Source organism: Bombina bombina, chromosome 6 (genome assembly GCF_027579735.1).
Source record: "Bombina bombina isolate aBomBom1 chromosome 6, aBomBom1.pri, whole genome shotgun sequence".
Classification (NCBI taxonomy): Eukaryota; Metazoa; Chordata; class Amphibia; order Anura; family Bombinatoridae; genus Bombina; species Bombina bombina.
In genome coordinates, this window is record NC_069504.1 from 1,118,035,819 (window position 1) to 1,118,058,268 (window position 22,450).

Consider the following 22,450-nt stretch of genomic DNA (forward strand, 5'->3'; position numbering starts at 1 on the left):
AGCATCAACTTCCTCCGTTCCAAAACAGGAAGGACCTGTTGCTCGTTACAGACAGGGCTGGAAAGCTAACCAGCCCTGGAACAAGGGCAAGCAGGCCAGAAAGCCTACTTCTGCCCCTAAGACAGCATGAAGAGAGGGCCCCCTATCCGGAAATGGATCTAGTGGGGGGCAGACTATCTCTCTTTGCCCAGGCTTGGGCAAGAGATGTCCAGGATCCCTGGGCGTTGGAGATCATATCTCAGGGATATCTTCTGGACTTCAAAGCATCTCCTCCACGGGGGAGATTTCATCTTTCAAGGTTATCAGCAAACCAAATAAAGAAAGAGGCATTTCTACGCTGTGTGCAAGACCTCTTAGTAATGGGGGTGATCCACCCAGTTCCGCGGACGGAACAAGGGCAAGGGTTTTACTCAAATCTGTTTGTGGTTCCCAAGAAAGAGGGAACCTTCAGGCCAATCTTGGACCTAAAAATCTTAAACAAGTTCCTAAGAGTTCCATCATTCAAAATGGAAACTATTCAAACCATCCTACCCATGATCCAAGAGTGTCAATACATGACCACGGTAGACTTAAAGGATGCCTACCTTCATATACCGATTCACAAAGATCATTATCGGTACCTAAGATTTGCCTTTCTAGACAGGCATTACAGTTTGTAGCTCTTCCCTTCGGGTTGGCTACGGCCCCGAGAATCTTCACAAAGGTTCTGGCTCACTTCTGGCGGTTCTAAGACCGCGAGGCATAGCGGTGGCTCTGTATCTAGACGACATTCTGATAACAGGCGGTCAAGCTTTCAAATGGCCAAGTCTCATACAGAGATAGTTCTGGCATTTCTGAGGTCGCATGGATGGAAAGTGAACGTGGAAAAGAGTTCTCTATCACCACTCACAAGAGTCTCCTTTCTAGGACTCTTATAGATTCTGTAGAGATGAAAATTTACCTGACGGAGTCCAGGTTATCAAAGCTTCTAAATGCTTGCGTGTTCTTCATTCCATTCCACGCCCGTCAGTGGCTCAGTGCATGGAAGTAATCGGCTTAATGTAGCGGCAATGGACATAGTGCCATTTGCGCGCCTGCATCTCAGACCGCTGCAATTATGCATGCTAAGTCAGTGGAATGGGGATTACTCAGATTTGTCCCCTCTGCTAAATCTGGACCAAGAGACCAGAGATTCTCTTCTCTGGTGGCTTTCTCGGGTCCATCTGTCCAAGGGTATGACCTTTCGCAGGCCAGATTGGACGATTGTAACAACAGATGCCAGCCTTCTAGGTTGGGGCGCAGTCTGGAATTCCCTGAAGGCTCAGGGATTATGGACTCAGGAGGAGAAACTCCTCCCAATAAATATTCTGGAGTTGAGAGCAATACTCAATGCTCTTCTAGCTTGGCCTCAGTTAGCAACACTGAGGTTCATCAGATTTCAGTCGGACAACATCACGACTGTGGCTTACATCAACCATCAAGGGGGAACCAGGAGTTCCCTAGCGATGTTGGAAGTCTCAAAGATAATTCGCTGGGCAGAGTCTCACTCTTGCCACCTGGTCAGCGATCTACATCCCAGGCGTGGAGAACTGGGAGGCGGATTTTCTAAGTCGCCAGACTTTTCATCCGGGGGAGTGGGAACTTCATCCGGAGGTCTTCGCTCAACTGATTCATCGTTGGGGCAAAACCAGATCTGGATCTCATGGCGTCTCGCCAGAACGCCAAGCTTCCTTGTTACGGATCCAGGTCCAGGGACCCGGGAGCGGCGCTGATAGATGCTCTGACAGCCCCTTGGGTCTTCAACATGGCTTATGTGTTTCCACCATTTCTGATGCTACCTCGACTGATTGCCAAGATCAAACAGGAGAGAGCATCGGTGATTCTGATAGCGCCTGCGTGGCCACACAGGACCTGGTGTGCAGACCTGGTGGACATGTCGTCCTGTCCACCATGGTTTCTACCTCTGAGGCAGGACCTTCTAATACAAGGTCCTTTCAAACATCCAAATCTAATTTCTCTGAGGCTGACTGCATGGAGATTGAACGCCTTGATTCTATCAAAGCGTGGCTTCTCGGAGTCAGTTATTGATACCTTAATACAGGCACGGAAGCCTGTTACCAGGAAAATTTACCATAAGATATGGCGTAAATATTTATATTGGTGCGAATCCAAGGGTTACTCATGGAGTAAGGTTAGGATTCTTAGGATATTGTCCTTTCTACAAGAAGGTTTAGAAAAGGGTTTATCTGCTAGTTCGTTAAAGGGACAGATTTCTGCTCTGTCTATTCTCTTACACAAACGTCTGGCAGAAGTTCCAGACATCCAGGCTTTTTTGTCAGGCTTTGGCTAGGATTAAGCCGGTGTTTAAGACTGTTTGCTCCTCCGTGGAGCTTAAACTTGGTTCTTAAAGTTCTTCAAGGGGTCCCGTTTGAACCCCCTTCATTCCATTGATATTAAGCTTTTATCTTGGAAAGTTCTGTTTTTGATGGCTATTTCCTCGGCTCGAAGAGTCTCTGAGTTATCGGCCTTACATTGTGATTCTCCTTATCTGATTTTCCATTCAGACAAGGTAGTTCTGCGTACTAAACCTGGGTTTTTACCTAAGGTAGTTTCTAACAGGAATATCAATCAGGAGATTGTTGTTCCATCATTATGTCCTAATCCTTCTTCAAAGAAGGAACGACTTGTGCATAATCTGGACGTAGTCCGTGCCCTGAAGTTCTATTTACAGGCAACTAAAGATTTTCGTCAAACTTCTTCCCTGTTTGTCGTGTACTCTGGTCAGAGGAGAGGTCAAAAAGCTTCGGCAACCTCTCTCTCCTTTTGGCTTCGTAGCATAATACGTTTAGCCTATCGAGACTGCTGGACAGCAGCCTCCTGAAGAATTACAGCTCATTCACTAGAGCTGTGGCTTCCACCTGGGCTTTAAGAATGAGGCCTCTGTTGAACAGATTTGCAAGGCTGCGACTTGGTCTTTCGCTTCACACTTTTTCAAAATTTTACAAATTTGACACTTTTGCTTCTTCGGAGGCTGTTTTGGGAGAAAGGTTCTACAGGCAGTGGTTCCTTCCGTTTAAGTTCCTGCCTTGTCCCTCCCATCATCCGTGTACTTTAGCTTTGGTATTGGTATCCCATAGTAATGGATGACCCGTGGACTGAATACACTTAACAAGAAGAGAACATAATTTATGCTTACCTGATAAATTTATTTCTCTTGTAGTGTATTCAGTCCACAGCCCGCCCTGTCATTTAAGGCAGATTTAAATTTTAATTAAAACTCCAGTCACCACTGCACCCTATGGTTTCTCCTTTTCTTGTCTTGTTTCGGTCGAATGACTGGATATGACATGTGAGGGGAGGAGCTATATAGCAGCTCTGCTGGGTGGATCCTCTTGCAACTTCCTGTTGGGAAGGAGATATAATCCCATAAGTAATGGATGACAGTGGACTGAATACACTACAAGAGAAACAAATTTATCAGGTAAGCATAAATTATGTTTTCTTTCATGTAATTGGCAGAGAGTCCATGAGCTAGTGACATATGGGATATACAATCCTACCAGGAGGGGCAAGGTTTCCCAAACCTCAAAATGCCTATAAATACACACCTCACCACACCCCACAATTCAGTTTTACAAACTTTGCCTCCTATGGAGGTGGTGAAGTAAGTTTGTGCTAAGATTTGTACGTTGATATGCGCTTCTCAGCATTGTTGAAGCCCGATTCCTCTAGAGTACAGCGAATGTCAGAGGGACGTGAAGGGAGTATCACTAATTGAATATGATGATTTCCCTAACGGGGGGTCTATTTCATAGGTTCTCTGTTATCGGTCGTAGAGATTCATCTCCTACCTCCCTTTTCAGATCGACGATATACTCTCAATTTACCATTACCTCTACTAATAACCATTTTAGTACTGGTTTTGGCTATCTGCTATATGTGGATGGGTGTCTTTTGGTAAGTATGTTTTCATTACTTAAGACACTCTCAGCTATGGTTTGGCACTTTATGCATTTATATAAAGTTCTAAATATATTGATTGTACTTATATTTGCCATGAGTCAGGTTCATGTAATTCCTTCTGCAGACTGTCAGTTTCATATTTGGGCGGGCTGCATCAACTTAGGGCCCACGGGTGCGTCAAATGCTAAACTTTATTGCGTCATTCTTGGCATGAAAAAAAATTTCGGAGCGAAAAAAGTACGTTTATGACGCAACTTCATCATTTCCGGCGTCAAACGTGATGCCGGGACCTTTCACACAGCGGCGTCATTAGTGACGCAAGTGTGTCATTTCCGGTCATTTTTGGCGCCAAAAAATAGTTTACGTTACGTTGTGCGTCATACTTGGCGCCAACTTTTTTCTTATTTCAATACCCCTTGTTTGTTTGCCTCTTGCTTTTTTGCTTTCAGAGGCCTATGCTATTGCATTTTTTCCCATTCCTGAAACTGTCATATAAGGAAATAGCTCATTTTGCTTCTATATGTTGTTTTTTCTCGTTACATTGTGCAAGGATGTCCCAATCTGATCCTGTCTCAGAAGTTTCTGCTGGAACATTGCTGCCTGACATCGGTTCTATCAAAGCTAAGTGCATTTGTTGTAAAAATTGTAGAATTTATTCCACCGAATGTCATTTGTAATAGTTGTCATGATAAACTTTTACATGCAGATAGTGTTTCCATCAGTAATAGTACATTGCCAGTTGCAGTTCCTTCAACTTCTAATGTACATGATATACCTGTAAATTTTAAAGAAATTTGTTTCTGATTCTATTATGAAGGCTTTGTCTGCATTTCCACCTTCTAATAAACGTAAAAGGTCCTTTTAAAACTTCTCATCTTAGCTGATGAAATTTCAAATGACCAACAACATAATAATTCATCCTCTTCTGATGAGGATCTATCTGAAACAGGAAGATCCTTCCTCAGACATTGACACTGACAAATCTACTTATTTATTTAAAATAGAGTATATGCTTTCTTTATTAAAAGAAGTGTTAATTACTTTGGATATTGAGGTAACCAGTCCTATTGACGTTCAGTCCTAATAAACGTTTAAATGCTGTTTTTTAAACCTCCTGTGCTTTCCCCGAGGGGTTTTCCCATTCCTGAGGCTATTTCTGATATGATTTCTAAGGAATGGAATAAGCCAGGTACTTCTTTTATTCCTTCTTCAAGGTTTAAAAATTGTATCCTTTACCAGCAAAATCTATAGAGTTTTGGGGATAAAATCCCCAAAGTTGATGGGGCTATTTCTACTCTTGCTAAACGTACCACTATTCCTATGGAAGATAGCACTTCCTTTAAGGATCCTTTAGATAGGAAGCTTGAATCTTATCTAAGGAAGGCCTATTTATATTCAGGTCATCTCTCTAGACCTGCTATTTCTTTGGCTGATGTTGCGGCTGCATCAACTTTCTGGTTGGAAAATTTAGCGCAACACTAATTGGATTCTAATCATATCTGACGTTGTTCGCTTACTGCAACATGCTAATCATTTTATTTGTGATGCCATTTTTGATATTATCAAAATTGATGTTAGATCCATGTCTTTAGCTGTTTTTAGCTGGAAGGGGCTTTGTGGCTTAAATCTTGGAATGCTGATATGACATCTAAATCTAGATTACTATCTCTTTCTTTCCAAGGTAATAATTTATTGGTTCTCAGTTGGATTCTATTATTTCAACTATCACTTGGGGGGAAAAGGAGTTTTTTTGCCTCAGGATAAAAAACCTAAGGGTAAATCTAAGGCTTCTAACCGTTTTCGTTCCTTTTGTCAGAATAAGGAACAAAAACTCAATCCTCCCCCCAAGGAATCTGCTTCCAATTGGAAGCCTTCCTCAAATTGGAATAAATCCAAGCCATTAGGAAACCAAAGTCAGCCCCTAAATCCGCATGAAGCTGCGGCCCCTCATGCCAGCTCAGTGGTTAGGGGGCAGATTAAGGTTTTTCAAGGATTTTTTGATAAAATCTGTCCAAAATCATTAGATTCAGAGCATTGTCTCTCAAGGGTATCGAACAGGATTCAGAGTAAGACCTCCTGTGAGAAGATTTTTTTCTCTCACGCATCCCTGTAAATCCAGTAAAAGCTCAGGCTTTTCTGAAGTGTGTTTCAGACCTGGAATCTTCAGGGGTAATCATGCCAGTTCCTCCTCAGGAACAAGGTTTGGGGTTTTATTCAAACCTATTCATTGTACCAAAGAAAGAAATTTATTCAGACCAGTTCTGGATCTAAAAATTTTGAATTGTTATGTAAGAGTACCAACTTTCAAGATGGTGACTATAGGACTATTCTGCCTTTTGTTCAGCGAGGACATTATATGTCCACAATAGACTTGGCAGGATGCATACCTTCATATTCCGATTCATCCAGAACACTTTCAGTTCTGAGATTCTCTTTTCTAGACAAGCATTACCAATTTGTTGCTCTTCCATTTGGCCTAGCAACAGCTCTAAGAATCTTTTCAAAGGTTCTGGGTGCCCTACTATCTGAATCAGAGAACAGGGTATTGCAGTGTTTCCTTATTTGGATAATATCTTGGTACTAGCTCAGTCTTTACATACTGCAGAATCTCACACAAATCAACATAGTGTTAGTTTATTCGGAAACATGGTTGGAGGATCAATTACCAAAAGTTCTTGATTCCTCAGACAAGGGTCACCTTTTTAGGCTTCCAGATAGATTCAGTGTCCATGACTCTGTCTCTAACAGACAAGATACATTTAAAATTGGTCGCAGCATGCCGGCTCCTTCAGTCTCAGTCATTCCCTTCAGTGGCTATGTGCATGGAAATTTTAGGTCTCATGACTGCAGCATCGGACGCGATCCCCTTTGCTCGTTTTCACATGAGACCTCTACAGCTTTGTATGCTGAATCAAGGGTGCAGGGATTATACAAAGATATCACAATTAATATCCTTGAATCCCAATGTACGACACTCTCTGACATGGTGGATAGGTCACCATTGTTTGGTTCAAGGGGCTTCTTTTGTTCGCCCAACCTGGACTGTGATCTCAACAGATGCGAGTCTTTCAGGTTGGGGAGCTGTTTGGGGATCTCTGACAGCACAAGGGGTTTGGAAATCTCAAGAGGCGAGATTACCAATAAATATTTTAGAACTCCGTGCAATTCTCAGGGCTCTTCAGTTCTGGCCTCTGCTAAAGAGAGAACCGTTCATTTGTTTTCAGACAGACAATATCACAACTGTGGCTTATGTCAATCATCAGGGTGGGACTCGCAGTCCCCAAGCTATGAAAGAAGTATCTCGGATACTTGCCTGGGCGGAATCCAGCTCCTGTCTAATCTCTGCGGTGCATATCCCAGGTGTAGACAATTGGGAGGTGGATTATCTCAGCCGCCAGACTTTACATCCAGGGGAGTGGTCTCTCCATCCAGATGTGTTTTTTCAGATTGTTCAGATGTGGGGGCTTCCAGAGATAGATCTCATGGCCTCTCATCTAAACAAGAAACTTCCCAGATACCTGTCCAGGTCCAGGGATGTTCAGGCAGAAGCAGTGGATGCGCTGACACTTCCTTGGTGTTATCATCCTGCTTACATCTTCCCGCCTCTAGTTCTCCTTCCAAGAGTGATCTCCAAAATCATCATGGAACATTCTTTTGTGTTGCTGGTGGCTCCAGCATGGCCACACAGGTTTTGGTATGCGGATCTGGTTCGGATATCCAGTTGCCCGCCTTGGCCACTTCCGTTACGGCCGGACCTACTATCTCAAGGTCCGTTTTTCCATCAGGATCTCAAATCATTAAATTTGAAGGTATGGAAATTGAACGCTTAGTTCTAAGTCATAGAGGTTTCTCTGACTCAGTGATTAATACTATGTTACAAGCTCGTAAATCTGTCTTTAGAAAGATTTATTATAGAGTTTGGAAGACTTACATTTCATGGTGTTCTTCTCATAAATTCTCCTGGCATTCTTTTAGAATTCCTAGAATTTTACAGTTCCTTCAGGATGGTTTGGATAAGGGTTTGTCTGCAAGTTCCTTGAAAGGACAAATCTCTGCTCTTTCTGTTTTATTTCACAGAAAGATTGCTATATTTCCTGATATTCACTGTTTTGTACAGGCTTTAGTTTGTATTAAACCTGTCATTAAATCAATTTCTCCTCCTTGGAGTCTTAATTTGGTTCTGAAGGCTTTACAGGCTCCTCCATTTGAGCCTATGCATTCTTTGGACATTAACTACTTTCTTGGAAAGTGTTTGTTCCTTTTGGCTATCTCTTCTGCTAGAAGAGTTTCTGAGCTATCTGCTCTTTTTTGTGAGTCTCCTTTTCTGATTTTTCATCAGGATAAGGCAGTTTTGCGGACTTCTTTTCAATTTTTACCTAAGGTTGTGAATTCTAACAACATTAGTAGAGAAATTGTTGTCCCTTCCTTATGTCCCAATCCCTAAGAATTCTTTGGAGAGATCCTTACATTCTTTGGATGTGGTAAGAGCTTTGAATATATGTGGAAGCTACTAAAGATTTCAAGAAGACTTCCAGTCTATTTGTTTTATTTTCTGGTCCTAGGAAAGGTCAGAAGGCTTCTGCTATTTCCTTGGCTTCTTGGTTGAAACTTTTGATTCATCAAGCTTATTTGGAGTCGGGTCAGGCCCCGTCTCAGAGAATTACAGCTCATTCTACTAGATCAGTCTCCACTTCGTGGGCTTTTAAGAATGAAGCTTCAGTTGATCAGATTTGCAAAGCGGCGACTTGGTCCTCTTTGCATACATTTACTAAATTCTACCGTTTTGATGTACTTGCTTTTTCGGAAGCAGTTTTTGGTAGAAAAGTTCTTCAGGCAGCTGTTTCAGTTTTGATTCTTCTGCTTTTTTGATTTAAGTTTTTTTCTTTCAAAAATGAAAGTAAACTTATTTTTTTTGGGTTGTTGGATTAATTTTTTCAGCGAAATATGGCTGTTTTTATTTTTATTCCCTCCCTCTCTAGTGACTCTTGAGTGGAAGACTCCACATCTTGGGTATTGATATCCCATATGTCACTAGCTCATGGGACTCTTGCCAATTACATGAAAGAACAACATAATTTATGTAAGAACTTACCTGATAAATTCATTTCTTTCATATTGGCAAGAGTCCATGAGGCCCACCCTTTTTATGGTGGTTATGATTTTTTGTATAAAGCACAATTATTTCCAAATTTCCTTTTGTTGATGCTTTCTACTCCTTTCTTTATCACCCCACTGCTTGGCTATTCGTTAAACTGAATTGTGGGTGTGGTGAGGGGTGTATTTATAGGCATTTTGAGGTTTGGGAAACTTTGCCCCTCCTGCTAGGATTGTATATCCCATATGTCACTAGCTCATGGACTCTTGCCAATATGAAAGAAATGAATTTATCAGGTAAGTTCTTACATAAATTATGTTTTGTGAGATTAGATGTGATCAATCAGGTTTTATTTTTATATTTATCTTTATATATGTTAATACATAATATCTCTGTAATTATGTTAGATCTAACAAAACAAATGACTGATCATGCCTGATCTAACAAATAGCTATCAAATTAAATAACTTTGTCCAATATTTTGATAAGGGGGGGCTGATGACAGGTTATCCCCCCCTCCAAATAATTTTTAATACCGCTCCTTGTATTCTAGATCTAACAAAATCAACAATTGATCAAACCTGATCCAACAAAGATCTAACCAACTGAATTAAGTTTGTTTTAAAAAAAATGATTTGGGGGGGGGGGGTCTAACCCGGCTGAGTTAGGTAACTGGTGTAAATTAGCTTTGACACTTTATTTATTTTCAGCGCAACAGTCTGGGTGAATTATTTTTATAGAGACTGTCATTTGGACTCTCTTCATTACATCTTTCTACCAGTGCTGGCCCAATGTTAATCTTAGTGTTGTTTGTCACTTATGTTTGTGTGACATTTTTGTACGTTTGTTTATAGATTTAAAATAATACATGTATATTAAATATATCTATCTTTTAGGAGTTTAGAGGCCTCCTTTTTTTCTTTCTAAGATTGTTTTTTTACAATATTTTAAGCGCAAGGTAAAATACTGTTTTTTTTTACATAAGATTGATAGTTATAGTGCACTGGTTTTCAAACCTTTTCTCAGGCCTCTCTAACAGGCCAGATTTTGAGGATATCTGAACTAGAGCACAGGTGACACAATCAGCTGATTAGTAACCATGGTTATTTTATCTGCTCTCATCCAAGGTTATCCAGAAAACCTGGCCTGTTGGGGAGCCTGAGGACAGCTGAAAACCAGTGTTATAGTGGGTCCAAACTATAAAGGGTTAATAGTGTTAGTTTGTCCAATAGAATTAATAGTGTTGGTGGGTGCCCAGGTGATATAGACGGCATAGAGAGAGTTACCTGGGCTGTACGCAGTTGTATGCAAAACACCCCTGGTCTAATAAGATATTTTATTTAGCACAACCTTTGCAGTATAAAACATATTTGAGCTAATTGTCATTTATAGCCTTTATTTTGTAGCATCTGTAAATCGTATGTAATATAGATCACATCACTGTCTTAAAAGGACATTATTGTGTAAAAATAGCATTCTCCTTTCAAACAAATTTCTAACTATGTTTTATAAAATGGTTGCACTCCTGGAACACACAGAATCTGCTCTGCATGAAGATAAGGGCACAGATTAACGCATACGCATGTATGACTGGTGCTCATTCAGTCCCCAGCTTCATATGAAGGAGCACAAAAGCACAACCGTTTTATGTATTTAATCCAGGAGATAAACGTAAAATGTTGTAACAGAATAGAGCATATTATTTTTACACCTGTCCCTTTTATGTTTGAATTAAAGGAATATTTATCCATGTCCTTGTAGTATGCTTAGTGTATGTTTTTACTATATATGTATGTGTGTGTGTGTGTGTGTGTGTGTGTGCTGCTTATGGTTTCAGAGTGTGTTATCTACTGTTATGGAATACGCAGCATGCACTACTTACCCATTATGTGTTTTGTGTGTCAAATCCTACCCCAAGACCTCTTATCCTGCCACATCCAGACATGTAATCTGACCTCTATTCCCGTCTGTGCAGGAGGAGCTGTCTATGTTGAAAGACGCGCTGGAGGAGAAGGAAGGGGACATAAAAAAACTGCATGAAAATATGGGGGCAGATTTCCTGATGGGCACAGAAAGTGGCGAAACAAGCGAGAGAGGTGAGATTCTGTTGTGCTGTGTTATTGTGGAACCTGCTGACATCATCCTATCCCTGACAACCACTGGCAATCAAGTAGTTCATATTTGTACTGTTCTCTGGCAGTGATTGATTATAGCACTGTTCCCTCCACTTGGTTTTGTCCTAACAAACATATATAGTCTAGTATGGGATGGTTTCATATAGAATTAAGCCCAAAAGTTTTTCTTTCATGATTCAGATACAGCATTCAATTTTAAGTAACTTTCTTATTTACTCCTATTATCATTTTTTCTTTGTTCTCTTGGTATCTTTATTTGAAAAAGCTGGAATGTAAGCTTAAGAGCCGGCCCATTTTTAGTTTAGCACCCTAGGTAGCTCTTAGCCACCAATCAGCAAGTGCTACCCAGGTGCTGATCCAAAAAATGGGCCATATTGCATTTGTACTACCTATCGTTACCACTGTGTACTGGCAGTACTGCAATCCAATAATGATTGTGTAGTATCAAAGTTTATTTCAGTCTCAGTCCCAGCAGTCACTTATTATTTTGTGTTTTTTTATTTAAATACAATTTCTGTCTTTCTGCGGCAAGAAAACTTTAATAATGTGCTCAGTGAATGTCAGGGAGATAATCAAATGCGCTGTCATTATGTCTGTAGTGGATTATACATAATCTAGTGATGGTTAACCTACTACCTTATAAAAAGGACATAGTCAGAATTGTAATGTGCATAATGCACCGCAGCATATGAGTGTATGCCCATTAAACAGTGATAGTTTTTCTCAGTATAGTTATATTGCAGACATGTTTCAGTTTGTTTGCTCTGATGCACTATTCAGTTTTGATCATTACATAAGTCAACAAAAGTAAATACATGTAGCTATCAGACAGCAGGAACAAGCAGCACAGTACTGGGGTGTTGTATAAATGTTCAGTTACGCTCAGGATGATAAATGCTAAATAGATATCAGTATAGCTCTTGTTTATTGACATTATTATAGTAAATTGTATCTGATCGTCATTCATTGTGATAAATAAATGCATTATATATTTATAAAATATGTTCTCATGTTGTAACTGATTCACGAACTTTTGGTCGTATATAGCTTTGTGCCTTGTAGAATATGTTAGGACTCTGTGACAGCCCCTTCCTGTCACTTCTGTTTCTAACTATTAGGAGTAAGATATTGTGAGCTCCAGACCATTACAGCCTTTCACACACACACATATATATATATAATATACTCATACATACACACAAATATATATACACACACACACACATATACACACACACATATTTCTTCTATAAGGTATGATGAGTCCACGGATTCATCCTTTACTTGTGGGATATTATCCTCCTGCTAACAGGAAGTGACAAAGAGCACCACAGCAGAGCTGTCTATATAGCTCCTCCCTTAGCTCCACCCCCCAGTCGTTCTCTTTGCCTACTCTAAGTACTAGGAAGGGTAAAGTGAAAGAGGTGATAAAATTGCAAAGAACATATTTTAGCTACTAAAAGTATGTCGCAGGATGATTCTCAGTCAGAAGGGAATCAGGTTATGCCATCTAATTCTCCCCAAGTGTCACAACATTAACGCCCGCACAAGCGACGCCAAGTACTTCTAGTGCGTCTAATTCTTTCACCCTGCAAGATATGGCCGCAGTTATGAATACTACCCTCACAGAGGTTTTATCTAAGCTGCCTGGGTTGCAGGGGGAAGCGCAGTAGGTCTGGTGTGAGAACAAATGCTGAGCCCTCTGACGCTTTATTAGCCATATCCGATGTACCCTCACAATGTTCTGAGTTGGGGGTGAGGGATTTGCTGTCTGAGGGAGAGATTTCTGATTCAGGAAAGATGTTCCCTCAGACAGACTCAGATATGACGGCTTTTAAATTTAAACTAGAACACCTCCGCTTATTGCTCAGGGAGGTTTTAGCGACTCTGGATGATTGTGACCCTATTGTAGTTCCAGAGAAATTGTGTAAAATGGACAGATTTCTAGAGGTCCCTGCTTACACTGTTTTTCCGGTCCCTAAGAGGATTTCGGACATTGTTACTAAGGAGTGGGATAGACCAGGTATTCCGTTCGCTCCCCCTCCTACTTTTAAGAAAATGTTTCCCATATCAGACACCATGCGGGACTCGTAGCAGACGGTCCCTAAGGTGGAGGGAGCTATTTCTACCCTGGCTAAGCGTACAACTATACCTATTGAGGACAGTTGTGCTTTTTAAAGATCCTATGGATAAAAAATTAGAGGGTCTCCTAAAGAAAATATTTGTTCATCAGGGTTTTCTTCTCCAACCTATAGCGTGCATTGTTCCCGTAACTACTGCAGCTGCTTTTTGGTTCGAGGCTCTGGAGGAGGCTCTTCAGGTTGAGATCCCAGTAGATGATATTCTGGATAGAATTAGGGCTCTCAAGCTAGATAATTCTTTCATTACAGATGCCGCTTTTCAACTGGCTAAATTAGCGGCAAAGAATTCAGGTTTTAGCACGTAGAGCGTTATGGCTTAAGTCCTGGTCTGCTGATGTGTCATCAAAATCTAAGCTTTTAGCCATCCCTTTCAAGGGTAAGACCCTATTCGGGCCTGAACTGAAAGAGATCATTTCAGACATCACTGGAGGGAAAGGCTATGCCCTTCCTCAGGATAAGACAAATAAGATGAGGACCAAACAAAATAATTTTCGTTCCTTTTAAACTTCAAAGGTGGTCCCCTCTACCTCTTCCCCTGCTGCAAATCAAGAGGGGAATTTTACTCAATCCAAGTCAGTCTGGAGACCTAACCAGACTTGGAACAAAGGTAAACAGGCCAAAAAGCCCGCTGCTGCCACCTAGACAGCATGAAGGGGTAGCCCCCGATCCGGGACCGGATCTAGTAGGGGGCAGACATTCACTCTTTGCTCAGGCTTGGGAAAGAGGACATTCAGGACTCCCAGGGCTTTAGAAATCGTAACCCAGGGGTATCTTCTAGATTGCAAAGATTCTCCTCCAAGGGGGAGATTCCATCTTTCTCAATTGTCTGTAAACCAGACAAAAAGAGAGGCGTTCTTACGCTGTGTAGAAGACCTATATACCATGGGAGTGATCTGCCCAATTCCGAAAACAGAACAGGGGCAGGGGTTCTACTCCAATCTGCTTGTGGTTCCCAAAAAAGAGGGAACCTTCAGACAAATTTTAGATCTCAAGATCCTAAACAAATTCCTCAGAGTCCCATCCTTCAAAATGGAGACCATTCGGACTATTTTACCAATGATCCAGGAGGGTCAATATATGACCACCGTGGACTTAAAGGATGCGTTTCTACACATCCCTATCCACAAAGATCATCACCAGTTCCTCAGGTTCGCCTTTCTGGACAAGCATTACCAGTTTGTGGCTCTTAACTTCGGGTTGGCCACAGCTCCCAGAATTTTCACAAAGGTGCTAGGGTCCCTTCTGGCGGTTCTAAGGCCGCGGGGCATAGCAGTGGCGCCTTATCTGGACGATATCTTAATTCAGGCGTTGACTTACCTACTAGCCAAATCTCACACGGACATCATGTTGGCTTTTCTAAGATCTCACGGGTGGTAGGTGAACGTAAAAAAAGAGTTCACTTATCCCTCTCAGAAGAGTTCCATTCCTGGGAACTCTGATAGATTCGGTGGACATGAACATTTTTCTGACGGAGGTCAGGAAATCAAAGATTTTAACCACTTGCCGAGCTCTTCATTCCATTCCTCGGCCGTCAGTGGCTCAGTGTATGGAGGTAATCGGACTAATGGTAGCGGCAATGGACATAGTTCCGTTTGCTCGCTTGCATCTCAGACCACTGCAACTATGCATGCTCAAACAGTGGAATGGGGATTATGCAGATTTATCTCCTCAGATAAATCTGGATCAAGAGACCAGAGTCTCTCTTCTTTGGTGGTTGTCACAGGATCATCTGTCCCAGGGAATGTGTTTCCGCAGGCCAGCATGGGTCATAGTGACGACGGACGCTAGCCTCTTGGGCTGGGGTGCAGTCTGGAATTCCCTGAAAGCACAGGGTTTGTGGACTCAGGAGGAGGCTCTCCTCCTGATAAATATTCTAGAACTGAGAGCGATATTCAACGCGCTTCAGGCTTGGCCTCAGCTGGCTTCGGCCAGATTCACAAGATTCCAGTCGGACAATATCACGATTGTAGCATATATCAATCATCAGGGGGGAACAAAGAGTTCTCTAGCGATGATAGAGGTTACCAAAATAATTTGATGGGCAGAGACTCACTCTTGCCATCTATCAGCAATCTATATTCCAAGTGTGGAGAACTGGGAAGCGGATTTTCTAAGTCGTCAGACTTTTCATCCGGGGGAGTGGGAACTCCACCCGGAGGTGTTTGCACAATTGATTCAGCAATGGGGCACACCAGAATTGGATCTGATGGCGTCTCGTCAGAACGCCAAACTTCCTTGTTACGGGTCCAGGTCAAGGGATCCTCAGGCAGTACTGATAGATGCTCTATCAGTACCCTGGTCGTTCAACCTGGCTTTTGTGTTTCCACCATTTTCTCTCCTTCCTCGTTTGATTGCCAGAATCAAACAGGAGAGAGCTTTGGTGATTTTGATAGCACCTGCATGGCCCCGCAGGACTTGGTATGCAGACCTGGTGGACATGTCATCTCTTCCACCATGGACTCTGCCACTGAGATAGGACCTTCTGATTCAAGGTCCGTTCCAGCATCCAAATCTAGTTTCTCTGCGGCTGACTGCTTGGAGATTGAACACTTGATTTTATCCAAGCAGGGTTTCTCTGAGTCGGTCATAGATACCTTGATTCAGGCTCGAAAGCCTGTCACTAGGAAAATGTATCATAAGATATGGCGTAAATATCTTTTATTGGTGCGAATCCAAAGGCTACTCATGGAGTAAGATCAGGATTCCTAGGATTTTGTCTTTTCTCCAAGAAGGATTGGAGAAGGGACTATCAGCTAGTTCCTTAAAGGGACAAATTTTACTGCACAAGTGTCTGGCAGATGTTCCAGACGTTCAGTCATTCTGTCAGGCTTTAGTTAGAATCAAGCCTGTGTTTAAACCTGTTGCTCCGCCATGGAGTCTGAATTTAGTTCTTAAAGTTCTTCAAGGGGTTTCGTTTGGACCTATGCATTCCATAGATATTAAGATTCTATCTTGGAAGTTTCTGTTTTTAGTTGCAGTGGCTTCCACATGGGCTTTTAAAAATGATGCTTCTGTTGAACAGATTTGTAAGGCTGCGACTTGGTCTTCGCTCATACCTTTTCCAAATTTGATACTTTTGCTTCTTCGGAGGCTATTTTTGGGAGAAAAGTTCTTCAAGCAGTGGTGCCTTCTGTTTAACCATCTGTCTTGTCCCTCCCGTTCATCCGTGTCCTGTAGCTTTGGTATTGTATCCCACAAGTAAAGGATGAATCCGTGGACTTGTTGTACCTTATAGAAGAAAAGTAAATTTATGCTTACCTGATAAATTAATTTCTTCTATGGTACAACGAGTCCACGGCCCGCCCTGTCATTTAAGACAGATTATATTTTTTGATTTTACACTTCAGTCACCTCTGCACCTTTTAGTTTCTCCTTTTTCTTCCTGTACCTTCGTTCGAATGACTGGGGGGTGGAGCTAAGGGAGGAGCTATATAGACAGCTCTGCTGTGGTGCTTATTGCCACTTCCTGTTAGCAGGAGGATAATATCCCACAAGTAAAGGATGAATCCGTGGACTTGTCGTACCATAGAAAAAATTAATTTATCAATTAAGCATAAATTTACTTTTTATATAATATATATATATATATATATATATATATATATATATATATATATATATATATATATATATATACATATTATACACATACATACACACACACACATATTTATTTATATATATATATATATATATATACACACACAGACACATCTATACACACATTTATATACACACACATATAGACACACTATATATATATATATATATATATATATATATATATATATATATATATATATATATATATATATATATATATATATATATATATATATATATAGACACACAGACATATATATATATATATACATGCACAATATTTGGTCATGCTTTTAAAAGTTCACTACAATTTGTGCCTATTCTTTTGTGGCAAAGCAAGGAGCAATTCTTTAGTTTTGAAGGAAATAATCAAGTTTATCTCCGTATTTATTATTTATTTTTTGCAAATTTTGAGACCCACTGATTGATTCTTTGATCTTGCTCCTAGATAAATTCCTAAGAACTCAGATTGTATATTTTTCTGTTTATGGGCATGTTTGGTTTCTATGGGTCATTTTACAGTCTCTTCATGCTGTCATAATCGGATAAATCATTTGTTTATGCTCTGCTGGCAAATTGTATATACAGTATCTCACAAAAGTGAGTACATCCCTCACATTTTTGTAGATATTTTATTATATCTTTTCATGTGACAACACTGAAGAATTGACACTTTGCTACAATGTAAAGTAGTGAGTGTACAGCCTGTATAACAGTGTCAATTTGCTGTCCTCTCAAAATAACTCAACACACAGCCATTAATGTCTAAAGTACACCCCTAAGTGAAAATGTCCAAATTGGGCCCAATTAGCCATTTTTCCTCCCCAGTGTCATGTGACTCATTAGTGTTAGAAGGTCTCGGGTGTTAATGGGGAGCAGGTGTGTTAAATTTGGTGTTATCGCTCTCACACTCTCTCATACTGGTAACTTTAAGTTTAACATGGCACATCATGGCAAAGAACTCTCTAAGTATCTGAAAAAAAGAATTATTACTCAACATAAAGATGGCCTAGGCTATAAGAAGATTGCCAGTCTCCTGAAACTGAGCTACAGCATGGTGGGCAAGACCATACAGAAGTTTCACAGGATGGGTTCCACTCAGAACAGTCCTCGCCATGGTCGACCAAAGAAGTTGAGTGCACATGCTCAGCGTCGTATCCAGAGGTTGTCTTTGGGAAATAGACGTATAAGTGCTGCCAGCATTGCTGCAGAGGTTGAAGGGGGGGGGGTTAGCCTGTCAGTGCTCAGACCATACACCGCACACTGCATCAAATTGGTCTGCATGGCTGTTGTCCCAGAAGGAAGCCTCTTCTAAAAATGTTGCACAAGAAAGCCTGCAAACAGTTTGCTGAAGACAAGCAGACTAAGGACATTGATTACTGGAACCATGTCCTGTGGTCCGATGAGACCAAGATAAACTTATTTGGTTCAGATGGTGTCAAGCGTGTGGGGCAGGCAACCAGGTGAGGAGTACAAAGACAAGTGTGTCTTGCCTACAGTCAAGCATGGTGGTGGGAGTGTCATGGTCTGAGCCTGCATGAGTGCTGCCGGCACTGGGGAGCTACAGTTCATTGAGGGAACCATGAATGCCAACATGTACTGGACATATTGAAGCAGAGCATGATTCCCTCCCTTCGGAGACTGGGCCGCGGGGCAGTATTCCAACAGGATAACAACCCCAAACACACCTCCAAGACGACCACTGCCTTGCTAAAGAAAGTGAGGGTAAAGGTGATGGACTGGCCAAGCATGTCTCCAGACCTAAACCCTATTGAGCATCTGTGGGGCATCCTCAAATGGAATGTGGGGGGAGCGCAAGGTCTCTAACATCCACCAGCTCCGTGATGTCGTCATGGAGGAGTGGAAGAGGACTCCAGTGGCAACCTGTGAAGCTCTGGTGAACTCCATGCCCAATAGGGTTAAGGCAGTGCTGGAAAATAATGGTGGCCACACAAAATATTGGCACTTTGATCCCAATTTGGACATTTCCACTTAGGGGTGTACTCACTTTTGTTGCCAATGGTTTAAACATTAATGGCTGTGTGTTGAGTTGTTTTGAGGGGACAGCAAATTTACACTGTTATGCGGGCTGTACATTCACTACTTTACATTGTAGCAAAGTGTCATTTCTTCAGTGTTATCACATGAAAAGCTATATTAAAATATTTACAAAAATGTGAGGGGTGTACTCACTTTTGTGAGATACTGTACATAAGATTGTTAGAGACAAGGTTCCTCTCTTTATATATACATAAGATTGTAAGAAACAACGTTACTCTCTTATATATACTGTACATAAGATTGTAAGAGACGACGTTCCTCTCTTTTACTCTATATATATATATATATATATATATCCAAGTGAAGGTAAAAAGTTCTCCAGTCGTGGATGTAGTAAAAGAATATATTTATTGAAAAATGCTTAAAATCATTTACACCACTTGTAAAAATCCTAGAATGGGCATCAGATCATGTCTCACGCGTTTCAGCTCTGCTGAGCCGTACTCATAGACCTCTCATATATATATATATATATATATATATATATATATATATATATATATATATATATATACTGTACATAAGATTGTAAGAGACGACATTCCTCTTTTTTTTTTTTCTTCTTTTTTTTATTGTTTTATTGAGGTTTGTATAGATTACAGCATAAATAAATACACGTCAATTCACAATGACAGCAGGTATGCATACAAAAAAAAAAAATCAACCTGCTAGGTAAGCATATCCTGTTAAAGGGACAGTCTAGTCCAAAATAAAATTTCATGATTCAGATAGAGCATGTCATTTTAAACAATTTTCTAATTTACTTTTATCACCAATTTTGCTTTTAAATACACACAGAGAGAAATGCACTCACAGGAACGAACAACCAGCTCAATATCATTGTTAGCCTGTTCTATGGCGATTTACCACCTGGGTGCAACTTCTTTTAGCCCAGCATTGCTTTTCACAGAGTAGAACTTTCCTGTAGTATATCAGTCTGATCCCGCCTATTACGGTCAGTCCAGCGCCGAAATACCAGGCAATTCCTCTCTGAACAAGGAACACAGCAACCCCAGACGATCGTTTCGTCCTTCATTGGGCCTCGTCAGTGAGGTGTAGCACTATTCCTCTAAGCACACTGAGCAAGGAGTCCACGTCTGGTTTCCCCTTTTTCCCATAGGGAGACTAAATACACACAGAGAGAAATGCACTCACAGGAACGAACAACCAGCTCAATACCATTGTTAGCCTGTTCTATGGCGATTTACCACCTGGGTGCAACTTCTTTTAGCCCAGCAATGCTTTTCACAGAGTAGAACTTTCCTGTAGTATATCAGTCTGATCCCGCCTATTACGGTCAGTCCAGCGCCGAAATACCAGGCAATTCCTCTCTGCACAAGGAACACAGCAACCCCAGACGATCGTTTCGGACTTCATTGGGCCTCGTCAGTGAGGTGTAGCAGTATTCCTCTAAGCACACTGAGCAAGGAGTCCACGTCTGGTTGCCCCTTTTTCCCATAGGGAGACTAAATGCACACAGAGAGAAATGCACTCACAGGAACGAACAACCAGCTCAATACCATTGTTAGCCTGTTCTATGGCGATTTACCACCTGGGTGCAACTTCTTTTAGCCCAGCAATGCTTTTCACAGAGTAGAACTTTCCTGTAGTATATCAGTCTGATCCCGCCTATTACGGTCAGTCCAGCGCCGAAATACCAGGCAATTCCTCTCTGAACAAGGAACACAGCAACCCAAGACAATTGTTTCGGCCTTCATTGGGCCTCGTCAGTGAGGTGTAGCAGTATTCCTATAAGCACACTGAGCAAGGAGTCCACGTCTGGTTGCCCCTTTTTCCCATAGGGAGACTAAATACACACGGAGAGAAAGGGGCCTTGACAGAAAAGAGATCCCTTCTAAGCCAACAAGAAGAAGCCTCTTGATCCTATCAAATACACAAAGGAATTCACTACAGAGCGAGAGAGTGAACGCTGCATTAAGTTACTACACCTCCGCTGGAAGTAGTGTGCTGTATGGATTCGGGTCGCCGGCTGTAGCTGTCAGAGTCTTCGAGCATTTGTATCCTTCGCAACCCTGTTCAGAAGCAGAGGCTAAATCTACCCAGACCGAGGGGAGAATCACGCTTGAGAAGAGGCAGTCACGTCTTTTGGGCCTTAACTTTCTCCAGTTAGCAAGTGGGAGGGCTGACCGGCTCTTACATGATGAGTGTGTAGCTTCATCTGATACCTTACGGCACCTACGAACTAGGACATGGCTGATCCCTCTAATAGTTCCTGGCAGCTTGTCGGCGACCGGAGTGGGCTGATGATTCTGGAGCGCTGATGCGGGGTAGGATACTAAACCATGCTGCACAGAGCTGACATTAATCGGCTCTAATAGACATTTGCTGGAACTTGTAGAGACGCATACACATATCTTCTGGAACTCTTTATGACGACCTACGAGTCTGAAACATTGAGTATCCATATATATTCCAGATATGTGACTTGGGTTTGGAGTGAGGAATCCTTTGACGATGACTTTGCAGTCTGAAGCCCTAAGTCTATAATTTATGTACGGGACCCAAAACCTCAGAGGACTGTCAATGTGTGCATACATTACATTTTTGTTGTTACCCTAATTGTCAAATTGAGAGGGTGCATTATGTGTATTTAACTATTTCAGACTTGTTGGGTACGGTCTTACTCATGAGCGCTGCGCAATAGTACTAGCTGATTCATGTTTTGCATAATTTACTACTTGAGATGGGTTTATACTTATGCAAGTCCTCCTCTCGCGATCAAACTGTATCTCACTGGGTTCCCCATAGTTTAACAGCAGGTGCGGTAGCCGGGGCCACACGCTTTGCCCCATGTCAGAGACATACATAGATTATCTGAAGTTAGTGGGCTGCCTACTCTGGGTTTAACCTTATTAAATAGCTGGGATCCGTATCACTTTAGCTCCTTACATGACGGTAGTCCCTCCTACTATACTCCCTAATAACAGCTGGAGTTTGCAATAGTGCTTATGCATGCTGTATTAACGTGTCTATTCATCATTATGCAAATGTAAGCCCAGAGACTGGTGCCAGCTATCTCATACTAAGCCTAGTAGTTAGTTAACAATCTTAAAGGTTCCCTTTTTGTCCCTCTTCATATCCCCCTGCACGACTGTATCTACATGTTAATGCTCCAGTTTGTTATAGAGCTTCATTCTGTGTCTGAATAGCAGAACTGCATGTCTCCCAGATAAGACAAAATACCAGTATTTGTTGTGACAATAGTTACTCGTATTATTTTAAACTATTAGTGTTATATATGCAATTTGTTTTGATAGCATCAACTGTATAAATATAAAAGAGGTCTCTACCACTCATTGGGACCCAAGAGCGGTCCCCTATTTTCCCAATGCCTTCTTCTTATAACAAATTTAAAGGTTAATAGGGTTCAAAAGTGACCCTTCTATTAGCGGGAAGGCTGTGAGAAATGGTGCTATGATACTTACAGTGTTATAATAATCATGCCCCATCAT

General features: G+C 41.4%; 1 protein-coding gene across 15 annotated transcripts in view; it reads left to right on the forward strand.

Moving 5' to 3' along the window:
* Positions 1 to 22,450, forward strand: part of PPFIBP1 (PPFIA binding protein 1) — a 650,864-nt gene that overhangs the window by 344,919 nt on the left and 283,495 nt on the right. For all 15 annotated transcript variants that reach the window (XM_053719064.1, XM_053719065.1, XM_053719067.1 and 12 more), the window contains one exon: positions 11,013 to 11,133. In XM_053719064.1, the coding sequence (XP_053575039.1) occupies positions 11,013 to 11,133 (121 nt within the window). The remainder of the gene's footprint in view (positions 1 to 11,012; positions 11,134 to 22,450) is intronic.